Raw genomic sequence first — 23,543 nt, 5'->3', positions numbered from 1 at the left:
TTTAACAAGTAATGGCAGTTTTTAAAATTGTTTTTTGCAAAAGAGTTTCACCAACAGAGAATTTGCTTAGAACATATTTCCTTTAGATTACTGAGTTGAGGGATCACACATTGGATCAATATTTGTTTTTTCCATTACATTTCCCAGGGGACATATATTGGGAATTTTTCAATCTTTACTGGACAGCAGGATCTAAATGTTTCACATTGAGCAAAAGCCGATTATTTCAGTGCAGTGTATTCCTATGTGCCTTCTCTTACAATAACCTACGCAGAATCCAGGACCTTGCCTTCACATATCAGATTCATGGTTGGCAATCTGATCACATCATAAAACAAAGTGTAAAAATCAGTTTGATCACTGGGAAACTGACAAGTTTGCTTTCATGAAAAATCAACTACAGAGGCATCTGGCCTTATTTGCCGACTTCACAGAAGGTTAATCAGCCCCATTATAGTAAATTGGAAACATGGATTATATTACTTTTGATGAATGTGATGAGCTAAGAATATTTAAAAAGAATCTAAGTTTTTTTACCAAGTGGACAATGAGCTTCTAAATGGGTCGTTGTCCATACCAGTCCCTCCAGATTGCTCAAGTGCAGAACAATGTCCGATTGCGCAGTAATTCTTATGGGTTCGAGTGACCACCAGCAGGAATGCTGAGCATGAACTCAATTGGAAATACGGGAGATCACCCATGAAGGATCTCCAGTAATTTCTATTGAAAATAATCTCAAGATTAAAGTATTCAGTGTTTGTATGTTCAAATACTGTTATGATTGGTCTGTTGGGGTTATTTGTATACTGATATTCATGACGAGACTATGAGGTGCACATAGTATTGATGGTTAGTCAGCATAAAAACCAGAATGAAGAAAATCAGATTTCTCCTGCAACAATTGATCATTTTTAATTGTAAACATTAAATGTCATCATCAGTATGAAAAACCGTTGTGAAATATCAAGTTGTACTAAACAAAATGCTTGCATTTTCATGCAAAATATGTACATACCATGTATACATGGATTTTTCTATTTACAAACTTGAGAAGAGATTGAATTTGTGTACACAACCTTGGCCTTCACAGTTATCAGATGTTTCTTTATCAATTTAAATCGTAGGTGATCTTCTGGAGAAACTTCAAAGGTCGGCATTCTTCGATGAAGAAATTACCACGTCCATATTTTTCCTCACCATTCATGACGCAGTTTTATACATACTGGCAAAAAGAGACACTGCATGTCCACCACAGTACAGCCCCCAAAAGGTAACATTTAAATGATTTCTTTAGCAATGGGTATTGGCTAACACGCTGACTGCACTGTCTGTTATGTGTGGATTATGTTGCTCCCTAGAATGTCATCGGTATTGATGTAAACCACTTGATAATTTTAATCACTGTTACAACTGTGGAACGACAATTCATGATCAGGAAGTTTGTATTTGGGAGGTTGAACCTATGTCCAATTGAAATTTTAACCAAAATCTTCTCTGAAAGTGCAGCATGGCTCATTGTATAAGTTACATGTTTCCAAACTCTTGTTTCCATTTTCTAAGATAGAATTGGTGAATGCCTCTTATGACCCATGAATATAATTCTAATGTATCTGACACTGCACATAAAGCAATTTCCTCAGACCCATTCCCTTGTGTCTGCACTCTGAAGTAGAACACACCATTATGGCTGGCTGCTTCTGGCTCTACCTTAGGAGCTCTGACTCTCTGGCTCCTCCCACTGACAGCTCGATGACTTCCCACAGAGCAATGTGCACAAACACAATGATGATCACTAGCATTTTGGAATAAAATACTGCTTGCGTGGTGCCCTTCTCAAAATGAAAACAATTGAAGTTCTTTTATGGCAAATACAAAGTAAAATAAGTCATTTTTTCCTCTACAGGAGAAAGAGAAACACTTCTATGCAGATCAGAATGAATTCCAAAATGGAAATCTACGCAATAGGGAACATGCAGTAAGTTTTCATTTTTTTCTCATCTTCCACATATACACTTTCCTCCATTGTGAGCAGGATACTGAGTAAGTGTGACAACCCAACAATTGTATTGCCAATGATTGTTATATGACTTGGGCATGACCATCACAGCACTAAGTATTCATAGTAAGGCATATCTGATTGATCATAATAGCTTGAAACGTGTTTGGAATCAAATTTGCATTTCTGGATAGTGTCATTTTTTTGACACTGCAACTTAGAACATTACTTTTTTGCTGTTTGGAAAACTGTGCTACAAAGATGAAACATTCTATCATAAATACTTTCATGGAGAAAAAAAAACAAATGCATCTCCTGCCATTCTTGACCTTGCATGTTTTTAGGATCTGTACAATCATATTAGCATTTTGTGGATACTTTCCAGGTTGTTGAATGTGTACATGTATGATGTCTAGCCTGGAAAGTGAAGGTTACATTTCTGGTTAAGGAAGCAATACATTTTTCCTTATAACACAGGATACCAAACCTATCTTTGATTTCTTTGTAGGTGCCAGTTGAGACACGGTTCTAAAAGAGATATTCTGAACAAAGGTGGTGCCTATTTCAGAAATATCTGTGTCTATATATGCGGAATTGAGAGACTCTCAGTTTGAAGATGTATTTGCAGAGACGACAGTAATTGCAATATCGTGTACAAGGACACCAGACAGCAACACACCAAGTCCTCTGGCAACGTGACCGGTCTTTATTGAAAGAGTTGACTCAAATAACATCTAGTAGTTCCTGTTTTGTTTTGAAGCTGGATTTTAAGAACAATATAGCATTGCATGTTTTGCACATTTACATCTTTTGATAGAGAACACAGGTGCTCTAGACATTTTACTGGCTCCTCTGCAACACTGCTCCCTGAAGTGCAAAGTTGGTGTTCTGAAGATGTCATGGTGGTCTATGCTGCCTATGCACAGATATACATATATGAACATGGAAACAAGGAGGGAGATGTGCATGCGGCACCACACCCTTACACATGGTCAATGTGAAAACAATCGCCCAACATGCAGCCATCATTTTCATTCTATTATTACTCACAAAATGGCAGATTTCCAGCTTAGATGATGTCTGTCTCAACAGGCACAGCAAATTTTCATTGGGAGCAACCAGGTTTTCAATAATTCCACATTTACAATATCTCAGTGAATTATTTAATTTCCCGCAGAAATCTTTGCAGACTCTGCAGGTCATCAGATCCTATCATGCCAGTTCAGCCTATCATCCACAAAGAGTGATAAAAAAAAGTGTTGTTGAATAATTGTAGCATATATAATTTACAGGAAAACTGTGACAGCAAACTCTAGGTATAAAAAAAGTTTGCTGTTATGAGCTGAATTATCAAAGGTTACCATAAATCTGGGTTTTGGGTGGCGGAGAGTACCGCAGGATCACTCCAGTCACAGAGAAGGCTCATATCCATACACCAACTTTCTTAAAACAAGGACCAGCCGCCATCCAAACTGTTTACATCATGCAGACAGAAATATAGGGATGTTTGCGCTTCATTAATTTGCTGAATTTAATTTCCTTTCAATTCTTGCCTGCGTGAAGGTTTATGCTGCTCCAAAAGTCTGCAAATTGACATTTTGCAGAATAGGCAAAAATCTGAATTTTTTTCTCCTTGATGAAAGTAAATGAGAGGTATTTCTGAGGTGAAATTTTTGAACGATTATCCGTTCTAACTTCTAAATTGTTTGTGAGCTTTCAACATTGATAATTAGGTAGGCAGACCATATGTGTGCGTTCTTGTCTTCAAGCCCTGCCCCAATGGTCAGTATTTTTGTTCAGATGAAGGCAGACGCTATCTATCCTACACAAACACTGTTACAGTGTAATAGTAGATGATCTGAAAGGTTCTAACTTTAAACGGGTGAATAATGTAACTGAAATTAGATTTGCCTATTCTCACTTGGGTCAGTTTGATATTTTGTAGGAGAATAGTAGCACACCTCTGTATTTTAATACATGTATTTATTTTTGTAAATATTTGCAAAATAAAAACGATTTTTACAAGATTTGTGCTGAAGGTTGCATCTGCCTAAGAAGCAAAGCTGTGAAAGCAAGAAATGTTGTGAGAAATATCTATGGTTACAAATGTTTTTTAACTATTGAATAGTAAACCTCTATGTGTATTCTACATTATATATGTTTTGTTTCCTTCCAGATATTTGTTGCTATGTTGATTTTTGTCACTAAGTGGCATTCCCTGATCTAACACTCCCTAGTATACAGTCCCAACTCACATTTCTGGGATAGTAAACCTTCTATTTATGGTTAGAATTCGATTTTATTTAAATAAAAGTAATCAAAGGTGGCCACATTAATTCATTCAGGAGAAGTCACACATGACTGGTGAAATGTTGAAATTGGATGTGCACAATATGAGTTAGCATGCCTCCGACAACCTTGCTATGAGGGAGTACAAATGTGCAGCACACCATATAAATGAATTCTATCTATAACATTTCTAATCCTATATTATAGAATGCCAGCTCCTGCAAAGCATCCTCAATTCTATCTCAACATTGCAGCTTATCGGGCAGAGTATTCAAAGCGTTCTCTTCAATTCAAACATTTAATTTCACTTTGTATTTTATGACAACATATTAAGCATTTTGTATTCTCCAATATCAAAAAACAAGTATTGATAGCAGAGAGAAATTGTATTAAAAAAATGGCATTTCTGCACACATATTTACATCAGTTCACCCCCCATTACCCATCCCAGCTGTGAATGTGGAATTGTGGGTTTCTAACATGTGCACACAATTTGAGTGCAAGCTATAATGAGTTTAATCTTATTAGGGTAAAAAAAACAGTGCTACAAATTTGGAACGCACAGTATATTAGTTCACCCACCCAATATAAAAAAATATTTTTAATATTTTCTAATACAAGGGTGAGTACCCATCCCACTACACTTAACACATTGCATCCCACAGGTGCAGTTTCCTTTCCCTTCTGTGCAACATCAAGAGAGAAGAGAGTGTGTAATTTATATTACTGTGATTTTCTTTGGGTATAGAATTAGGATGGGTAAACTCCCTTTCATTTTCCCCATTCATGTTTTCATATCCATGTCTTTCACACATTGCAAATAATCAAGATTTTATTTATATTTAGGTTAGGAAGTGTGGCCACCTAATCACTTCCCAAAGTGTTAGAATATATGAGTGTCAGTTTATTTTAGCTCTCATTTTCAAAATGCTTCACTGTCAGTGTTGCAAAGTGCTTCCTGTTGTATACAGAGACCCCCACACAGAAAAAGCATTTTTGTTGTTATTTAAATGTAATTTCCCTCAACTTCAGTACAATGAATGAAGGATATAATCTCCTTTGTGTGCAGACAAATGCCATGTTTTCCTCAAGAAATCAAATATCACATGGCTTTGAATATAGTGAGAATGTACGGTTTCAAATTCACGCAAAAGTATCAAAATATACTATTTGAAATGAGTGCCACCTAGTGAAACCCTCTCCTCAGTTCAGTTAAGTTCCCTCCCACAACAAGAACTTAGCAGAGCAATGATTCTAGGGTATTTTTGTAATTGCATTTGGGGGAATCTTAATACTTACTTGGAAATATTCTTTAAGGCACTGATCCAGAATGGGCTTTCATGAGTTTTCAAAACACTCTCAGTCACCAGCCTCTCCTTCCTGTTGGAAAGAAAGTCTACTCCAGGCAATGGTCTCCTCACGGGTAGGGCCCAATTCTTCAGCTAATGTTCATTTTCAGCACTCATCCATTTGGAACATCCATCCTTCCCTGCAACTTTTGGTTCCAGAGTTGCCTCTATTCCCTAAGTGTTCATCTTTATATGAATTATTAACACACAATTTCATGGATGGCATCATACTATTTTAATTGGCTTGCCTAACAGGCAACATTCCCAACTAATACACCCTTCAATTTCAATAATCTGATCCTAATTTCTGAATATGAAAAGGTGGACACTATTTGCTCTCACATTTTTTAATGTAATATAATTGTTCATGATAGCAACATGCTACAATGATGAAATATGGATTTTTTGGATACCGGCAATCACAAATGTTGGGACACGTGGCAAAAATATGTATGCTCATTGTTCATAGAGTTATGATCATTTATAGATGTACACATTTTTAATAAGCCTACAAATGACAAATTCAGATTCATTTAGTAAAGGCTGCTGTTCTCAGGGTTATTACACTCTTTTCTGCTTATTTCTAAGTGGTATTATTGCAGATTCATAGGCAAAATAATGATCTGTATTTCAAATGTAAAGCTGCAAATTATGATGTGCTTTTAAATTAAGGAAAGGCATACTTGTCCATGCCTGCTGTCAACCAATAATTAGCGAGGAACCAGTGACGGGGGTACACTTTGTTTAGGTTTCTATTAGGCTGACCATCTGGTTGATTTGATGGGGTGCCAAGGTCCAAAGGTAACCCTTTAAGTGCAATAATATTACTTTGAAGATCAGGAATAGGAGAACAGGCCCATTTCCTATCGGGTCAGCACACCATATGTCTGTCTCTATTGGTATTTTAAGCTGTATTTATACGAATGTCTTCTTCTTAGATGAGTTCACATTGGTGGGGGCTTGATCATTAACTGGGAGGCCTTAGTCCAGATGACCCTTTGTATTACTGGACCTCTGGTGTGTGTCCATGATAACAAACAATACATCTTCCCACTGAAGAGGACCAAGGTCAGTATCATAGGACTCTTAACCCCGTATATTTGAACATATAAGCAGGGCTAAAACATAGTTCTAACTTGTGGTCAAGTCAGCAGGAGAAATAACAAAAACAAGCATTGACAAAAGCCATATACAAAGTCATTGATTTCTCATACATTTATACACTAATGTGCTATCTATTTTAAGATATCACACTTACAAATGTTTGTATAATCAACACAGATTTCTCAATGCATTATAATGATTTCACTGAAATCTTCTAAACATATCTCATTGGAGGAATAAACAAAGGTTGTATTTGCTGTTGAAAAAATACACTGTTTACAGTGGAACATTTCTGACACACTGGGGCTGGTCACGTGTTTAGAGATGCAGTTCCATGATTAAAAAGTAGTAATTGATGAAATGCAATGCTGCTCTGCCCTTGCATTTCTTGTTTATTGATACATTAAAGTGTTAAAGTTGTTATCCTGTCATAGGTATCATAGTATTTTGATCCAGCTGGTGTTAATGTCAGTAGTATTATTTAGCATTTGCAGCAGTAGTGAACTACCCAACTTGTTCTTTGATCAAGTATTTAACAGAAGGTTTGAATTTTATTCACCCTTTTTGAATCTAATGTAACTTTTAGAAGCATAATATTTCTCTGTCTTCATAAGAGCAAGTGCCTAGCACATTGGCTACTGGGTGCTGTGTACAATCATATTTCTTCTAGCCAGCAACACGAAATGTGCAATCCCCCCAAGCTCCTATGCATGTGACCAGCCAACATGAGAATATATTGCACGTGTCAGCACTTGTATAGACTGGACTGTGGAGGAGGAGTGTGGCAGTTAGGTGAGACTGATAATAAAGTAGGGTGAATATATGAAAAAGAAGAGCACAGACAAGAAGGAATTATAAGGAATTAGGAGAAATGGCTAAGGAGAAAAATTAAGAAAGACGTAGACAAAGTTAACAGGGTGACAGAAATGACAGAAATGACAGAAATGAAAAGTGAGAAAACAGCGAGTGTGGTTTATTGGAGAAGAGAGTGTAGGGGGAGAAGAAGAATACGGATTGAGAAAAGAGAAAATAAAGGAACTAGAAAAGGTATGGATGCGAATAGGGGAAATAACCATGGAGGGTTTGCAATCTGTTCTCTGGCACCATGGAATCAAGGTTTCTGAAAATGAGCGATAATATGCTAGAATGGATAATATTTCTGCTGGGTCTATTCTCTAGATCTGTATGCTACCACGAATACCAATGCCTCCACCTGCAATGAGAAACACCCCTTGAATCACAGTGGGCTAGTCCAAGGCTTGCTGTACTTTTATGCGCACGTAGTGACTAACAATGGGTCAATGTTTTCCTATAAGCCGAAACTATTGCATTAGAGTACAGATAGGGACAAATGGCATATGAGGGGGGCACAGGTGTTTTTGGTTATTTGCCCATGCTAATCCTATGGCTATTCCCACCCAGTTCCTGCCCCTTCACCTCACAAAACACCTCATCATGGGAACTCTTTGAGCCTGCTTTAATCAAGCCTTACCATCAAACATTGCACTCGAGGTGCATGCCATTGCTTTCTCAAAGCAGTATTATGAGAGTTAGTGACTTAATTGGGGTTGTAAACATGTACTAGCATAATAAACATATATTAACCAGGTCTGCTTAACAAGAATTTCCAAAGCCAACAGTTTGGCTCGTGTATAAGTATTAGGCATGTGCCAGGCACTGCTATTAGATGCCCACGTACTCACACCATTGTGCACCTGCTACCATTAATAGCCAGTTAATACCACCCCCCTAGGTGTTTTGGAGTGAGTCGAGATGCATTCAAAGCACTATGATAGGCCAGAGAGGAGGGGGACGGTATAAAAAGGCCCCACTTCACTAAAACCAAATATAGGGCCTCATTCCGAGTATGGCGGTAAGGGATAGCGGCCACCGGTAACGAGACCGGTGGCGGTATTCCCTTACCGCCATACTCCGAGTTCCCTCTGCGCCCTCGCCCTTAACGCCTGCTTTGAGCAGGTGTTAAAGTCGAGGGCGCAAAGGGGCCTCCAAGCCAATAACGGTGACCGTAATGAACGGTCACCGTTATTTGCATCTTCCCCATTCCCATTGAGCCCTATGGGGGCTCATTTGGGAATGGGGAAGAGCCTTGGTGAATGGGGAATTACCGCCCCGCCAACCTTGGAATGGGGCGGTGATTCCGCCATCCACCAAGGCGCTGCCGGTCCGGGTACGGTGTCAACCAACGCGTTAATAGCGCCATTGGTTAGCGCCGTACTCGGAATGAGGCCCATAGTCTATCCACATAGTACAGCATAGAGCTCAAGCAGCATTGCTGTTTTGCGTAGATATCAGTGACCATAGGTAGAAGGGAAGGCCTGCGCTGCAAATGTGGCATTGCATGCACTAGGCCCAAATTGCGAGGCATGGGAAATCTCCAGCTATGCCCAAGCTCCCATGAGGACAGCCCACACCCCCAACTGACACAACACCTATTCATTGTTCTAACAGTGTTGCAAATATGTTACAGAGGAATGTTCCCTAAAAGCCTGTGATGACAGACCACTGCCTGGTGTGCATGTTATCTCACACTGGCCAAAGCATGACCCGGCCCATCCCCAGGCGACGACAAGTTATAGCCCATATAACTGACTAAATCTTAAGACCCCTGAATTCCATGGCACCAGGTGCCCCTTGACCTCCAACCCAAATTAACAAGTCTTGAAATCTTCAAAGAGAACGGACATGGTACATCGTTGAAGCGACAATCGTGTGAGTTTTATTGTGAGGTGCTGGGAGGGATACATTATAGTTCAAAACGAGGGTGGAGACCTTGGAGCCGGATGGTGCAGAAGGGAGGGAGTGAAATGTGTGGGTGAAGGTTAGAGTGCCCCAGAACCTCCTTTGTGCCCGTCTTAAGGCATGCCAAGTGCACAGTATGAGTGATAAAGTAGTCGTATGGTAGGAGTATAATTCATTTGTTCTTTGACCTTCGACGTGAGAAGAAGATGATCACTGCAGCACCCACTTGATGGAAGACAGACGGACTGGGCTGGAACCAATGGCCTGGCATCCTTTATGGGGCAGGCGGATCCTGTATAGACGCACACCAACCAGCCGTTCAGGATTTTACTATATGTATTGGATCATATATGACAATGTTTTTTCCTTATAAGATTCTGCTTGTACTACTTTTCGGCAGAACCGTCTTAGCAGCAGAGTTCTTTGCCTGTTGCTCTCATCTTCACACAAGATTAAAACTTTTTATCCTTACAAGATTGACTTGGGCCTTTCTACCATAGCGGGTTGTATTCTCTCTGGTGTGAGCGTTCAGGGACTTGCTTTCGCCACACAAAAGCCCAAAATGTTGGTCTGACTACCATTAAAAAACACAGTAGAGATACTGCTCCGCATTTCAAAGTAAACATAATTTCCAGTTAAATCATGAATGTTGCTCTGCTCAACTGCATAAGAGATTGTTTCCAACAGTGTATCATTCCTTGTGCTGCCACATGCACATTTTGCGGACTGGCCCTCTATCTCTGAAAGGGCTGTCTCCTTCCAGTGAAATGCTGCGAGCAAAGCCACTGGTGAATGCCGCCCTCAGTTCCTGAATATCAGTGCACCGAGCACAGCAAGAGTAAAGAATCTTCCAGAGGCTGCCCTGAGAGTTCTCAAAGGTAGGGAAAGTGTTCGGACGGTCAGCAGGGCATTAAGGGAGCTAAGGAAGCTAATGATAATATCCCTAAGAACACAAGGGGGTGAAAGGGACCTCATGTAACATAATACAAACTTTGAAAACTTTATAAAAGCACCACAAAGATTACAAGGGGATGGGAAAGGGAGAATGTGACATGAACATTATAAATCCAATATGAACATCCCGAAGAGCACAAAGGGGTGAAATCGACTTCATGAAATATGCTACAAACTTGGCAAACGTTATGAAAACACCATGAAGATTAGAAGGGAATGACAAAGGAAATATACAAATAGTTGCAAATGTTATTCGCCCACTGACAACATCCTGAAGAGTACAAGGAGGTGAGAACGAGAACTTGCAATACATTGAGAACTGTGTGAAGCAGACAAACATGTGCCAAGAGACACACGAGAATAGAAACCAAGGCATGCAGTCATATAAGAACATTGCAGTTACACCTAGGTGGGACAGCACCTGGCAGGAGAGTATGCCAAGTCTGTCCAAGTGTATCATGGTAAAAAAAGGACAAGGGTCCCGCCAAACCAAAGGAACGAGGTCTTGGACACAGAGGACAGCAGGCAAAGCCCAACAGTTCAGTACCTAAGGGTCAAGAACCCACATCTACAGCAAAACACTTATAACCACTGGGCTAGAGTCCAAAACATGAAGGAAAGTGAAACTTGTGTAAATCAAGTCTGGCCGGCGAGTAAACCAGTCTTGATATCCTATTGGAGACATTCATGGTGATGTCTGACAGGTAAGTGAACCAGGCCTGAAAAGAGACTTGTGCTATGAGCAGTGGGGGGAGAAGAATTCCCCACAGGAACTTTGAGGAAAGTTGTTTCTGCAAATAGAAGGAACCAAGAACCCAGGAAGAGGTTTCCCAGGAGAATGGGGGAAATGGGTTACATTTAAGTTAAATGACCTTGTGAACTGGGAACATTTGAACTTCATCTACTGTTGGCAAAAGAACTGCACTTGGGTGTAAACATCTAGAATGGGAGAGACCTCCTTCTGGAAGCAAGAAGACACCTATGTTTTCCTTTATTTAGAAAGAAAGCTTAAGGCATGGAAATAGAATTAGACACAGAACGGTGGACATTTTGTTCTTGACGGACATCCTGACACAATCCGTAGTATTATTTTGTTGAGGCAGGTCACCCCTTTTTAGTGGTTAGGGATAGTTAGGTCTTTCCCCAACCCCCTTTTACTTTGAATAAAAATTTTGTAAACCACAAATGTCACCTGTGGGTCATTTCCCTTTATCTGCACCCTTACATTTGTCAGTGTGCTAATCTTACATGTTTCAGCACATGGCTACTCATCCGGAGTCTCTTGCAAAAGAGGAATTATATGTCTTGCAGCAAATGCCAGGTGATATGCAGCGAAATTCGGCATGTTCAACCCTCCTTTATCAGCTCGTAGCTGAAATGTCCACAGCTTCAGTCGTGGAGGTTTATTTTCCCATATCAAATTCTGTATTAGCTTATTTATCTTACCCCATGCTTCTTTGTCAGGAAACAAGGGAATCATACCCAGGATATAGGTCAAGAGTTGGTTGGGTGAACTGGGTTCCGCTGCACTTAAGAAAAGATGTATACTGGATGGACTACTGCTCCGGTAGGTGCCAAAAGGTGTCCCCACAACCTATGACCATAACACATTTGAGCAATGTGGCACCTCCAACTAGAGCTTGTCCCGAAACATTTAAGGCCCTGTGGCCAGTTATTAGATTCTATTGATGATGTGATCTAGCAGTTTCAACGGATTTGTAAACTTTCCCATGAATGTCAATGGATCATTTATTTCAGGTTGTTTATCCCATATTCCCAAAAAAGAAAGAACCCCAAAAGTGGGTTGTCAAATTCCAAATGCTCAATTGCCCGAATGCCAATATATGTTTCAACCTTGTCTAGGTCCTTGTCAAGGCTGGGCTATTTGTGTGTAATTATAACAGATACGAGTAAAAATAAATAAACATTAAGGAGCATCCGCAAAAAGTGGGTAATGGTAACTAGAGAGAGGTGGAAAGGGGCTAAAGGGAAGGAAAGAGACACAAGAAAAAATCACAGTAAGTGTCTTATTAGCAACAGGGAAGTCTTTTTTAAAGTGACATTCCTGAGATCTGGTGACAAAGGTACACTGTCGCTAACCATAATCTGTGCCCATGGTTAATAGCTGTTGTTGGTTTTTCACAGCTTTGCGATTTGCACTTCCTTTAGATGGAAGCACTGACACTTCAGAGGTCCATGTGTGATATGTAGGACGTATGCACTTTGTGTCAAATGTTTACTCCCATTATATGTACTGTATAAACACTGGAAATACCAATTATTGGTTTCCTGATGCATTTTTAATGTTTGTATGACTCTTAGACGAATAAATAAATGTACTTGGATATGTATGAACGATTTTGAAATTCTGTATTGTTTATGGTATGCAGGAACAATTGTTTAAATCAGTTTGTGCCTCAGTTCTTTTTAGTTGAGGATAGCAGCAGTATTTGCTGCTTCCTGGGGTCAGTGGCCAGAACCTTCCATCCTTTTAAGTGAAGTGGTGAGACACTAGGTACTGGGATAGGTTGGGGACTACATGGTAGACGCTGTGGGATCTTGCAGGTTTGTCTCTCTGCTCCATCCTTTGTGATAGCGCTTGGAGCTATAAACATGCAATAACATAACATAACACTCTAAAATACAATATTAGCACCTTTAAAATTCATTATTGACCTCCTCTCAACTAATCATAATCTTCAGAATGCAGTCAATATCTGCTGATATTGACTACATTCCAAACACTGACGTCAAAGGCAGCCAGGGAATCTTCCGAAAATATGTCTATGCATTCAAGAAACAGCAATGCAATTTCCCAGCAAGATTTTTTCAACAAGGCACTCTTCCTAATTTAACACGTCAAAGTGAAACCTATATGGAAAATTCTTCCCTGTTTGTAAAGAAAAGCAAGTCACTTTAACAATGCGCCTAAAGCAATCTCATGCTAAATCTATCTCAGTTGAACCAAGTGTAAAATAATAATGGCAACATTATGAAGGCCACTTAGTTAATTCAATATTTAAAAAATAAAACTGGATTTCATTTATTAACATTTTTGTGCACTTTACTTACTATTTGAATAATAAGGTATTTTACTCCACCACCACAACGCAAAACCTTTACTGATATTAAAACTAACAGCCATCTAGAACTCAAGAGGGGTCATTATCGCTTAGCAACATGACCCATCCTCAATGTATGGCTCTTGGCTTTGCCTTAGGTCATGATTTGTGGTGGATCATTATCTCATGATAATGCCCCTCCCTCTAAAAGATTATATGAACACAGCTTTAAAAGCCCAACTGCAAGTATGGCTCCGACCCCCCCTTCAGGGCATGCAGGTACAGTTTGTGGTATAAGCCAGAAGACAGCAAAGGAGTGGACCATGTCCGCTCACTATGCCCCGGGATATTTAGCTTATAAGGGAAAATGTCCTGTATGTACCCGTAGAAGAGGAACAGAAAGTAGAGCTATCGCAAAATACTTGGTTGAGCAGAAAGCCACAGTAATACACGCCCTGCGTCTGGGAGTATACAGGGCACCTTGGAACAGAGAATTGCTGCTAACAAGAATCCAAGATGGTGCTGTCATTGTCCTGCAGCTATAAAGCTGCAGAATAACCAGCTAAGAGCAATCCAAGAGTTAACCAATTCAGAGAAGTTGCTTGTTATGCTTTAAAGAGACAATTAAGGAGAACAACAGGAAAATCCCAATCCTGAAACATGACAAAACACCAATCACAAGGGCTGGCAAATAAACACATTATTAATACAGAGACAGCAGCAGACCTGGACAGGAATTATGTGTTCCTTACCATTCCCTGCCAAATGGAGAGATTGCTACCTGGTACAGGATGGCCACTTTTCTAGGTTCAGGTTGGCTGTTCCCTGCACACCAGTTTATCTTATGTTTAAAAGTGGAGGTTGAAGTCAGTTCTAATGGTTCAATTGTTGTATGGGTGCAGGGGAGAAAAATACAGCTCTGTGTGAGAAACCTGAAGGTATTTCACCCGCTAGTCCCCGGGGATCTGTCATCCAGGTGACCAGGACATGGCCGTCGATTTTGGATCCAGTTCCTGGGGGTGGACCAGTGCGGGAGGATCAACTGGGTGAGGGTTCTTTGGCGAGTGGGACACCGGATGGTGAGAAGCGGTATCCCCTTCCCTGTAACACTTTTACCCCATCCTACCAGGTAGGACACTTAGGAAATCAACCCCTACCCCCTTTCACAACACAAACACGTTCTCACGGACAACTCGCTATGAGAGAAAATGGACTAACACCCGAACTGCATACCTGACATGCCCCAATACAATGGTCAGGCAGGGTCAGGCAATTACTGACCATCACACACACACCTGACTTTAATTACATTTCTCCACACGGATAAAAGGCAGATCACAAGAGCACAATCGGAGCAAGGCAAAGCACACGAGGAAGCAGCAGTTTCAAGGTGGCAATTTAATACGAGGTGAAACATGGCAAAAAGAAGGGGATCGCAAGGAGGGACGTGCCATTGACCTTTTCAACGAGGAACCGTTACTTTCACAAAACCATGAGAAAAGAAAGTGTAAGACCAGGAAACCAGGCTGAAGAATCCTGCATTGTGTGTCAGAGGTGCCCGGGGCTCTCCCGCATCGATAATCAAGGTGGGGGAGAATCACATGCTGCTGTGGTACTGTCCTTGGCTCTTACAACGAAACAGTGCCAGTGAGATCAACACAGCCAGTGAGTTGGAGTGGAAGATACCAGACCAGTTTGCGTTGAAGCCAAGGTTGCAAGCAGCAACATTGTATGGTAAACACTGAAGCGAACAGTGTATGAAGCACACATGATAACCAACACAAGTAACACTAGACAACAGATGAGTGATTGAACTTTGAAACCAAGATATGATATCTTAGACAGAGTGGTTTGGCACTGCGTGCATGCTTATTCGAATGTCTCTGTAAGGTATCCAACTGAGTGGTGGCAAAAGCTAAAGAGTTCGCATACACTGCACCCGGGACCTGATGATTGAAAATCAAGGTCTTGTGGACTATTTAACAGCCCTGAATTGAAGAGGCAGTAACGCCTCAAGTGAATTGAGGAGAGGTGCACTACCGTGCATTTGGGGTGCAGATGCCAGTACCTCCTCAACTTGATTGCGGTTCCCAGAAGGGGAAGAAAGTGGTCATATCGACATACACCACTGAAACTGGTTGGCCATATTTAGGGGGTTCCAGGCCTCCACAATACCTAAGAGGCCCTGTGACAGGAACCTTAGTGTGCAGCACATGGCGTACATAGCTGCCCAACTATGGAGCCTTGTTTTTTAGCTTTATTTTTTTTTATTGTTTGTTTTAAAAATTGTTTGTCCTTAAGTCACAAAACAGGATAAATAAAAGTCCTAATTGCATATCCTGTATGACTCACAACACCCTTTAGGGTTATGGACTATAACGCCTCCCATGTGTTTTGTAATATTTAGCAGCCTTCTTTTTGCTCCAAATAGGTAGGGCAAGCCTCTTCCTCTGTCCCCTAACACTAGATAAGCAGCACACCACCCCACTCTAGGGTTTAGCAACTACAGGAGGGCTTAGTGAGAATGGTTGGAGGGCAACATTGTTGGAACTCACACACATTTAAAAAAAAACATCAAGAATTGAGACATGTCTCTATAGTATGTGAACAAAAGCTAAAGAGTGACGAAGGATTGGGAATCGAAGTGTCCTGCAACGGGTCAAGCAAAATCAAGTGCAGAATTGAAAGTCTTCGATGTTAATAGAGTATAGATAGTTGACGATAAAGTAGATCAAGTTGGTCCGAGCTCAAACGAGGGAGATCAGCGGAGAGCTTTTGGACAAGCAAGCTTGTGTTAAAGTGAATTAATATTGGTGTGAGCCTGGCAGAGGGAGACTGATTGAACATTGTGTTAACATTGTGTTGAAATGGATCTGAATCACCCGAGAAATTGGATGCATGGAAATTCCACAAGCATTGTGCTAAGAGGGATCTGAGCCCGGTTGAGGGGGCTCCGAGGTGAATAGTGAATCACCTGAGAAATTGAGCATGTGTGAAATCCTAAGAGGAAAGGAACTTATTCTTTGTTTGTTGCATCAGGCTCTCTGAGAGAAGAGACTTTGAAAGCCAAAGAGACTTGGGCATGGAAGGACCTGATGCTAATGTTTGAACTGTACCGTCATGATAGAGATGCCAGAGACTGTGCTAAGCTCGAGTGTACTGCCCTGTGCTGTGCTGAAAACGTGGGGAAGGGAGGCCAAAGGCCTGAATATCCTGACACATCATTTCTTGAACACTGTTTCTTTTACATAACATTGTCTCCCACACTATTTGTATTTAGAGGTAAGGATTGGCAATAGGTACATTACTCTAGGCCCTTTTATTTTGACAAGACACCACTATGACTGCATTATTATAATTTGATGGTCGTAGCTTGCTCTCATCTTTAGATTTAGGATTAGATAGGCATTTTTTAAACCCTTTTTGAAGTTCAATAGCCACCCTTGAACTGTGGTCACTTGTGTCTGTATTACTGTTGATAGCATGCCTTCCTTACATCTGGCACTAAAAGCCATTCCAATAACATATAACTAGATAGTCTCGTAAAGTGGTGCACACCTTCCTAACTGAAATCAGTCAAATAGTAATTGTAGTAATTCATAATGCACAATGTGTCATCTATATTCATTCTTCAATGAGTACTTGTTATGGACATTCAATTATAAAGAATACTCTTTCTACAGTGTTAAAAATCAAACAAATTATTTAATCAACATAAGAGAGAATAAAATAAAATTGTAAGCTCGACACGGTTCGGGAGAGGCCCTTCCTCAGGAGCAACTTCCTCTTGCAAATTATATTTCTTCACTAAATATACGGTATCGGAAGAATAAGTGTCAAATACAAATTAAATCAATGTTTGTAATATCTACCACATGTAATATGTTTACACATTTTCTAAGGCACACACTGCTAGAGGATAGCAAATGTAATCACCTGATTGACATCAAGGTATTAATGAATTGGAGTCAGAGCAAGGTCCAAATGTGTGTTCTGGTCCATTAGTCTCACTGATTCAGTCACATGAGGCCAGTATCTACCTATCACAAATATTCAAAGTGTCACTGTAAGGTAATTTAACGAGCAGTCATATATTCAGTCATATAGTTAATTATCCATAAACGGAATTCTAAGTACCTTTTATAGCAGATGTATCTATCAGTTGATACTCAAAAACGATTTTACTCTGGTTCCAGTGGATATACTGTAAACGAGGGGACAGCAGAGAGACTGTTATTACCTCTCTTGTCCCATCATGGATGGGTTTAGTGTCTATTAGATAATGAAGAAACACTATTGCGTAAAGAAATCTTGCAAAAATGACATGCGTCTACTCTGGCGCAATATGTTAAGGCCCATCACATACCAAGAGGATTGCGAATTTACCTGTGACCCACACTTTGAAAATAAAATAATGATTTCGTAAAATGGGGGGGGGGAATTCTTAATAAATGCTGCTTAGATCTTATCCTACTGACAATAGAAGAAGTGGCCAAATCATTCATGTCACTGTAAGGTAACTTAACAAGCAGTTATATATTTAATTATCCATAAACTGAATTCTAATTACCAAAACGATGTTTCTCTGGTTCCAGTGGATATACTGTAAAAGAGGGGACAGCAGAGTTACTGGTATTACCTCTCTTGTCTCACCACAGATAGTATTAGTGTCTGTTAGATAAAGAAGAATCATTCCTGAGGAGTAGTGTATATGGTTCACTACTGCACACAGGTAGCTCAGAGAAATATTACATCATAGTTCCCAATGGGACTGTTTTCAAGTGCTTTAGGCAGGGCATAGAAATCAATCTGAAAAAGATTACTAGCACTTAGAAGTATCTCGTAGTGGTGCTTTGTAACACCTCATGTGTCTCATTACAGGATGGGTGTCTAAGATTCCTAAAGGATTCTGTATCGCTGAACAATTTACTGTAAATCCAGCCTTTGACTTACCAAATTTCGTCTATGGCCCTGTGTGAACCCCCTCACATGTCACAAGTGATTAAAAGATGGCTGCTATCTATACAGCATCACGGACTGCTCACGTTGAAGTGTCATGATGTCACAGTGACTTTGTAAATATTGACATTTGTGCGATCTCACGATCGCTCGCAGGTTTCATCTCTATGTTAGCAGCTACGGCTGACAATGCAAATGTGATCTATTCTTCACAGCGTTGGCAGAATTTTCAATGGGACAGTGCTTCACTGCGTTAATTAATTAGTTGGGCGATTAGCATAATATAGAAGTTATTGATGGGGTTATGTATGGGCCTTGTTTACATTAGCATCAAAAATCACTTGTCAATAAGATGGTTAGATAAGTAATCATAACATGTTAAATGGAGATCCAACTAGAGTTATCTGATTCACATTGTTTTAACACATAACACGCCAAGTTGATGGTTAACTAAATTAATAGATCAGTTACGAAGATGTATGATGTAACAGTGATCCAATACTCTAATACATCAAGAACCAACTTGAGTGGTGGTATTACATATTGTCTATACATTGCCATCTATCAATTACAGTAACATTTAAATGTGTATATCCATTGTTGCTATTGTGAACTTTTGGACCTTGCTCCGACTCCAATTCATTAATACCTTGATGTCAATCAGGTGATTAGATTTGCTGTCCTCTAGCATGAGTATGTGCCTTAGAAAATGTGCAAAACATATTAAATGTGTACGATATTACAAATATTGATATCATTTTTATTTTACTCGTATTCTTCAAATACTGTATATTTAGTGAAGAAATGTCATTTGCAAGAGAAGGTTGCTCCTGAGGAAGAACCTTGTCCGAAACGTGTCAACCTCACAATTTTATTTTATTCTCTCTTGTTTTGATTAAATAAAAAAAATGTAACACTGTAGAAAGAGTATTCTTTATAATCTAATGTCCAATGTAGATGACACATTGTGCATTATGAATTACTTCAATTGCTATTTGACTGATTTCAGTTAGGAAGGTGTGAGGGGATGGGAGTGTCTATCTAGTTGTACACTTTGCTGGGTTCCCTGCTTTCTGCCCGGAACCTGACACTAGAGTGCCTGCCAAAGATCTATGAGAGACTTGAAACGGAAGACTGAGACCCGAGGTCTACAAAATACCTGAAACTGAAGCTTGAAAAACCACAAGTCGACGAGTGAACTGAACAAGTGCCGACTGATAAACCTGTGGTCTGTGAGCGATCTGAACAAGTGAATGTTGAGAAACCACAGGTATATTAACCAGATTATGAAGAGGTCTAGGAAAGACATAAATACATTATATTCTGAGAACAGTATGCCTATGAGAAACCTTTTGAAAAAATACCCGGTCTGAAAGAGAGCTAGCTGGTCCTGGCATACCAGATGTTGGAAGGAGACTCATTGGTGCATTGAGAAGCCTGGAGGAACAACAAGGAGAGGCTGGATGATGGGAAGACAAAGCCTGACAACCCAGAGACCTGGGAGATGCCTAAAATGTGCATTGTGAAATCAGAATGACAGAGGAAAGATCAGGACTATGAGTAGCACCTGGAGGAGCATTTCCAGGGCAACCTTTCTGCATGTTGTGTTTATACTAGGGCTGGACATTTATGAAAAGGATTCATGAACAATTTGGTAGTCTAAGCCTTGTTATCCAGGAGGCTAAGGATTGGTCAAGAATGTGTTTGGATTTTTCTGTGGGCCACCACTTTGGAATGTGTAGTATGTGTGGTGCATGGAGGGACAGGCAACCTTTAGGAGTAGGATATGAACTTTATGGTTTTAAACAAACCCTACTGGAGATGTTGAATACATCAAGTGTACCCCACTTTATGTTGTCCTATCCATGACACTGTTTAATTAGATATGTCCTTACCATTTGCAGATCTTTCCCTAGTTCCTATTTGTTCCGAAACCCTTCCCTGACTTAATACAAAATAAACATACTTGTTTAAGACACAGTTATATTGCATCACTTGTGTCATTGCTTGACCATACTACACTTCCCAAGGAGAGAACAGGACCCCTGCTTCCTCCATTTGGGCTTTGTCTCGTACTAGCATCTTTTTTGCCTACTTGTATACTGCCTGTCTGGCTCATTGTCTCTGTGATGTCCCTAATGTGCCAAGCCATGCCTTCAAGTCTTATATCCTTGTGTCAGTTGCTTATCCTCACCCTCTGGAAATGATCAGGAAACTCACTTTATTGTGCACCTTGTGGTGTGCTTCCTTTGCTCTTCACGTTCCGGTGCCTTTCTTTTTGCTGATTGAAGAAGCCAGGCTGTGTTACCTGTGATGCCCTCCTACTTTGTCTATTTCGAGATGTTTGCATTACATGCATGTCATCTCCACTTTACCAATTTCTACTTCCACCGCTGGTGCCATCTTTCTTTCTTTTGTCATTTAAGGAAGCATGATGTCTTGACCTCTAACCTGCCTGCCTATGTGCATGGAACCCTATCTGTGTGGCAGATGTATCTGATGCTGAAGGGTCTTCACATGAATATTCCATCGATGTGCTTTATGTTACTGATGGCACCGGTGGTGTGAACGTTCCTGGGTGAGGGATGTCCTACTCTGCTCCACTTGTCTGACTTTCTACTCTGTACTCGAGTGCTGAACCTGTAGAAGATTCCTCATGTCCTCCTCTGCTCACACTTGTATTCCTACCTGCTTTATCTGAGTGTCATCTAATGTGTCATCTAATAAGGACACTTACCTAAATTAGACCTCATGGCGGAAAGAGCAACCAATTAGGTTCCGCAGATTACAGGGTGAACCCGCTGATCTCAGCCCGCGTTCCACGAAACCAGCAGGCTGCCTCCTTTTCACCAGGCAGCTATCCTCTCCCCTCCTTCCTTTTCCTTTGTTTTTTATATTTTCAACCCATGTCCCCAGCCCGACTTATCTGATTGTGGCAGTGGTAGCGCCCGCCACCGCTGTAACAGCTTCCCTGCATTTTGCCTTGCACCGCTGATTCATGATTCCGATGGCCATGGATTCATCTTTAACCCTGAGGCCCAAGACATTGAACATCGCTGACAGGTAGTCGCCTATGCAGCGGGATGCTAGGAGGACCCTGGTGCATAACAGCACTTTGCCTCACTTAATATCGATATCTGCAAATCCAATAATCCATTCTATCAGACTAATTATTGATACTAGGTGGATCGGTGTGGGCTTTGGACACTGGCTGACTAAGGTGTAGCCCATTTCCTTCCATCCATTGCTGATTGCAAACACCTACATCATCTAACTGCAACCATATAATCTGGTAGTTGCTCTTTATCAAATTTAGCACATAACCACCTCAATTGACTCTGGATGTATAGGTTATTTCGTCATCTTTAATAATTATACATATCAAATTGTCATTAACATCAAATATGGAGGCATAGCATGTTTGTTTCCTTGCTTTAATCGTGCTCTGGAGAAAAACATAGATGCTTTCAAAAATATTTTAATTCACCTACTTTGCTTCATTGCCATGTGAAGTTTCAACTTCTCTTATGCGTATTCATCCTTTCAAAGTGCACCATACTTGTTTTGCCTAACATGTTTCTTTTAGAAAGATCTTATATTTTTCCAGGTTCGTTTATTGTATTGTATTGTTTATTCATATAGCGCCTAAGCACAGGTAAGTGTTTCAAAGTACTCAAGGAGGGTGGGGACACGGGGCAAAATACAACAGTCACTCGGAGCCCTTGAATATCTGAGACGATAATAGTCTGCACAGGCAGTGTAAGTGCATAAAATACATTTAACATAATGAGATGTAGCAAATAGGCCTGACTGCGATTCTGCAATTTCAACAGTTCAATTAGGGGTAAAGACAGGGGATTTGGAGATTCAGAAGCTGGCTCGATTTAAAAAAGTGCTACTGTTGTTTAGTTATTCAAAGAAAACCAGTGAGAAATAATTGCGCTTTGGTGTAAAATTAAAGATGGGATGGGGAGATGTAGTCTACCACCAAATTGAAAACTGTGGTTCTGGAAAACCTGGACCCCAATCATGGCTGTCTCACTTGGGCACATTGGGCCTCATTACAAGTTTTCTGGTACCGTTGTATCCGGACTGGCAAACTCAGAGTTGTGCCTGGGGTGTGACCTGGCGTAATGAAAGGCACCCGCGAGCACAGCTTGCCTGTAGCACCGGCACGGTAATGAACCATGCCGGTGCTATAGACATCCCCATTCCCATTGAGCCCTATGGCGCTCAAATGGGAATGGGGGTCACCCGATTCTGGCACCCGCGAAAGGGCAATTACTGGGTCCGGTGGGGCTGGAATACCCCGGTAAATCCACGAGTGCCGGACCCTGTTTCAAGTTTGGAGGTAGCCTTGCCGGTTTTACCGGCAAGGCTACCTCCAACCTTGTAATGAGGCCCATTTTGTGATAGTGTACAAATTTGTTTATTTCACTGCGTTTACCTTCATTAGCCTCTAAAATTGTGATCACCTAGAAGGCACTGTGACAAGCCTGGGCAATTCTTCCCTTCTCCCCACAGGGAAGCCACCCCCTTTGAGGGTAAGGAGGTGAGCCCATTAAGCAAGACCCTCCCTAGGGGTCTGGGCAAGTGGGACCTCACTGGGAGTGACTCCCCTCTTGGGGACAAGGACTCACATTGCAACAAGGAACTCCTAGTTCAAACCACCCTTTCTGCCTATATGCATGTTGGAAAGACTTTGGCATCTCCTGTTATGACAATAATCACCAAAATTCCTTCTTTCATTCTATTGGCGTCAGGTAATGCAGAACGTTGCCTGATTGCCATGATCAAGGAAGACGAAACAATTCCTTTTGTTCCAATAACATGTATAAGAAGAGAGGTGAATGAAGGCGAGACTCCTATGGAGGGACGAGAGCCTCTGTAACATCGATGTTCTAGGGGGACGGAGAGCAAGAGGCTCCAGTCAGGGGAGGAGATACGAAGGGAAGACAATAGTCTAGTGGCACGACCCCTGAAGAGCAGTGGTAGGCCGGGCACCAACCGACCGATGCTGAACCCAGAGACAGGAAAGGAGCATTGGGACCCGAGCTCCACCAAGCAATC

The 23,543-nt window shown here is 40.8% G+C and overlaps 1 protein-coding gene across 1 annotated transcript in view; it reads left to right on the top strand.

The window, feature by feature from the left end:
* SLC26A3 (solute carrier family 26 member 3) overlaps positions 1 to 4,023 on the top strand; it is a 109,915-nt gene extending 105,892 nt beyond the window's left edge. Inside the window, exons 19-21 of the mRNA XM_069629154.1 lie at positions 1,125 to 1,270; positions 1,904 to 1,975; positions 2,505 to 4,023. Coding sequence (XP_069485255.1) covers positions 1,125 to 1,270; positions 1,904 to 1,975; positions 2,505 to 2,528 — 242 coding nt within the window. The 3' untranslated portion in view covers positions 2,529 to 4,023. The remainder of the gene's footprint in view (positions 1 to 1,124; positions 1,271 to 1,903; positions 1,976 to 2,504) is intronic.
* Positions 4,024 to 23,543: the final 19,520 nt, after the last annotated feature.

Source organism: Ambystoma mexicanum, chromosome 12 (genome assembly GCF_040938575.1).
Source record: "Ambystoma mexicanum isolate Mex_15411 chromosome 12, UKY_AmexF1_1, whole genome shotgun sequence".
NCBI classification, from domain to species: Eukaryota; Metazoa; Chordata; class Amphibia; order Caudata; family Ambystomatidae; genus Ambystoma; species Ambystoma mexicanum.
The sequence above is the reverse complement of the archived record's forward strand: the minus strand, read 5'-3'. Positions and strand labels throughout refer to the sequence as shown.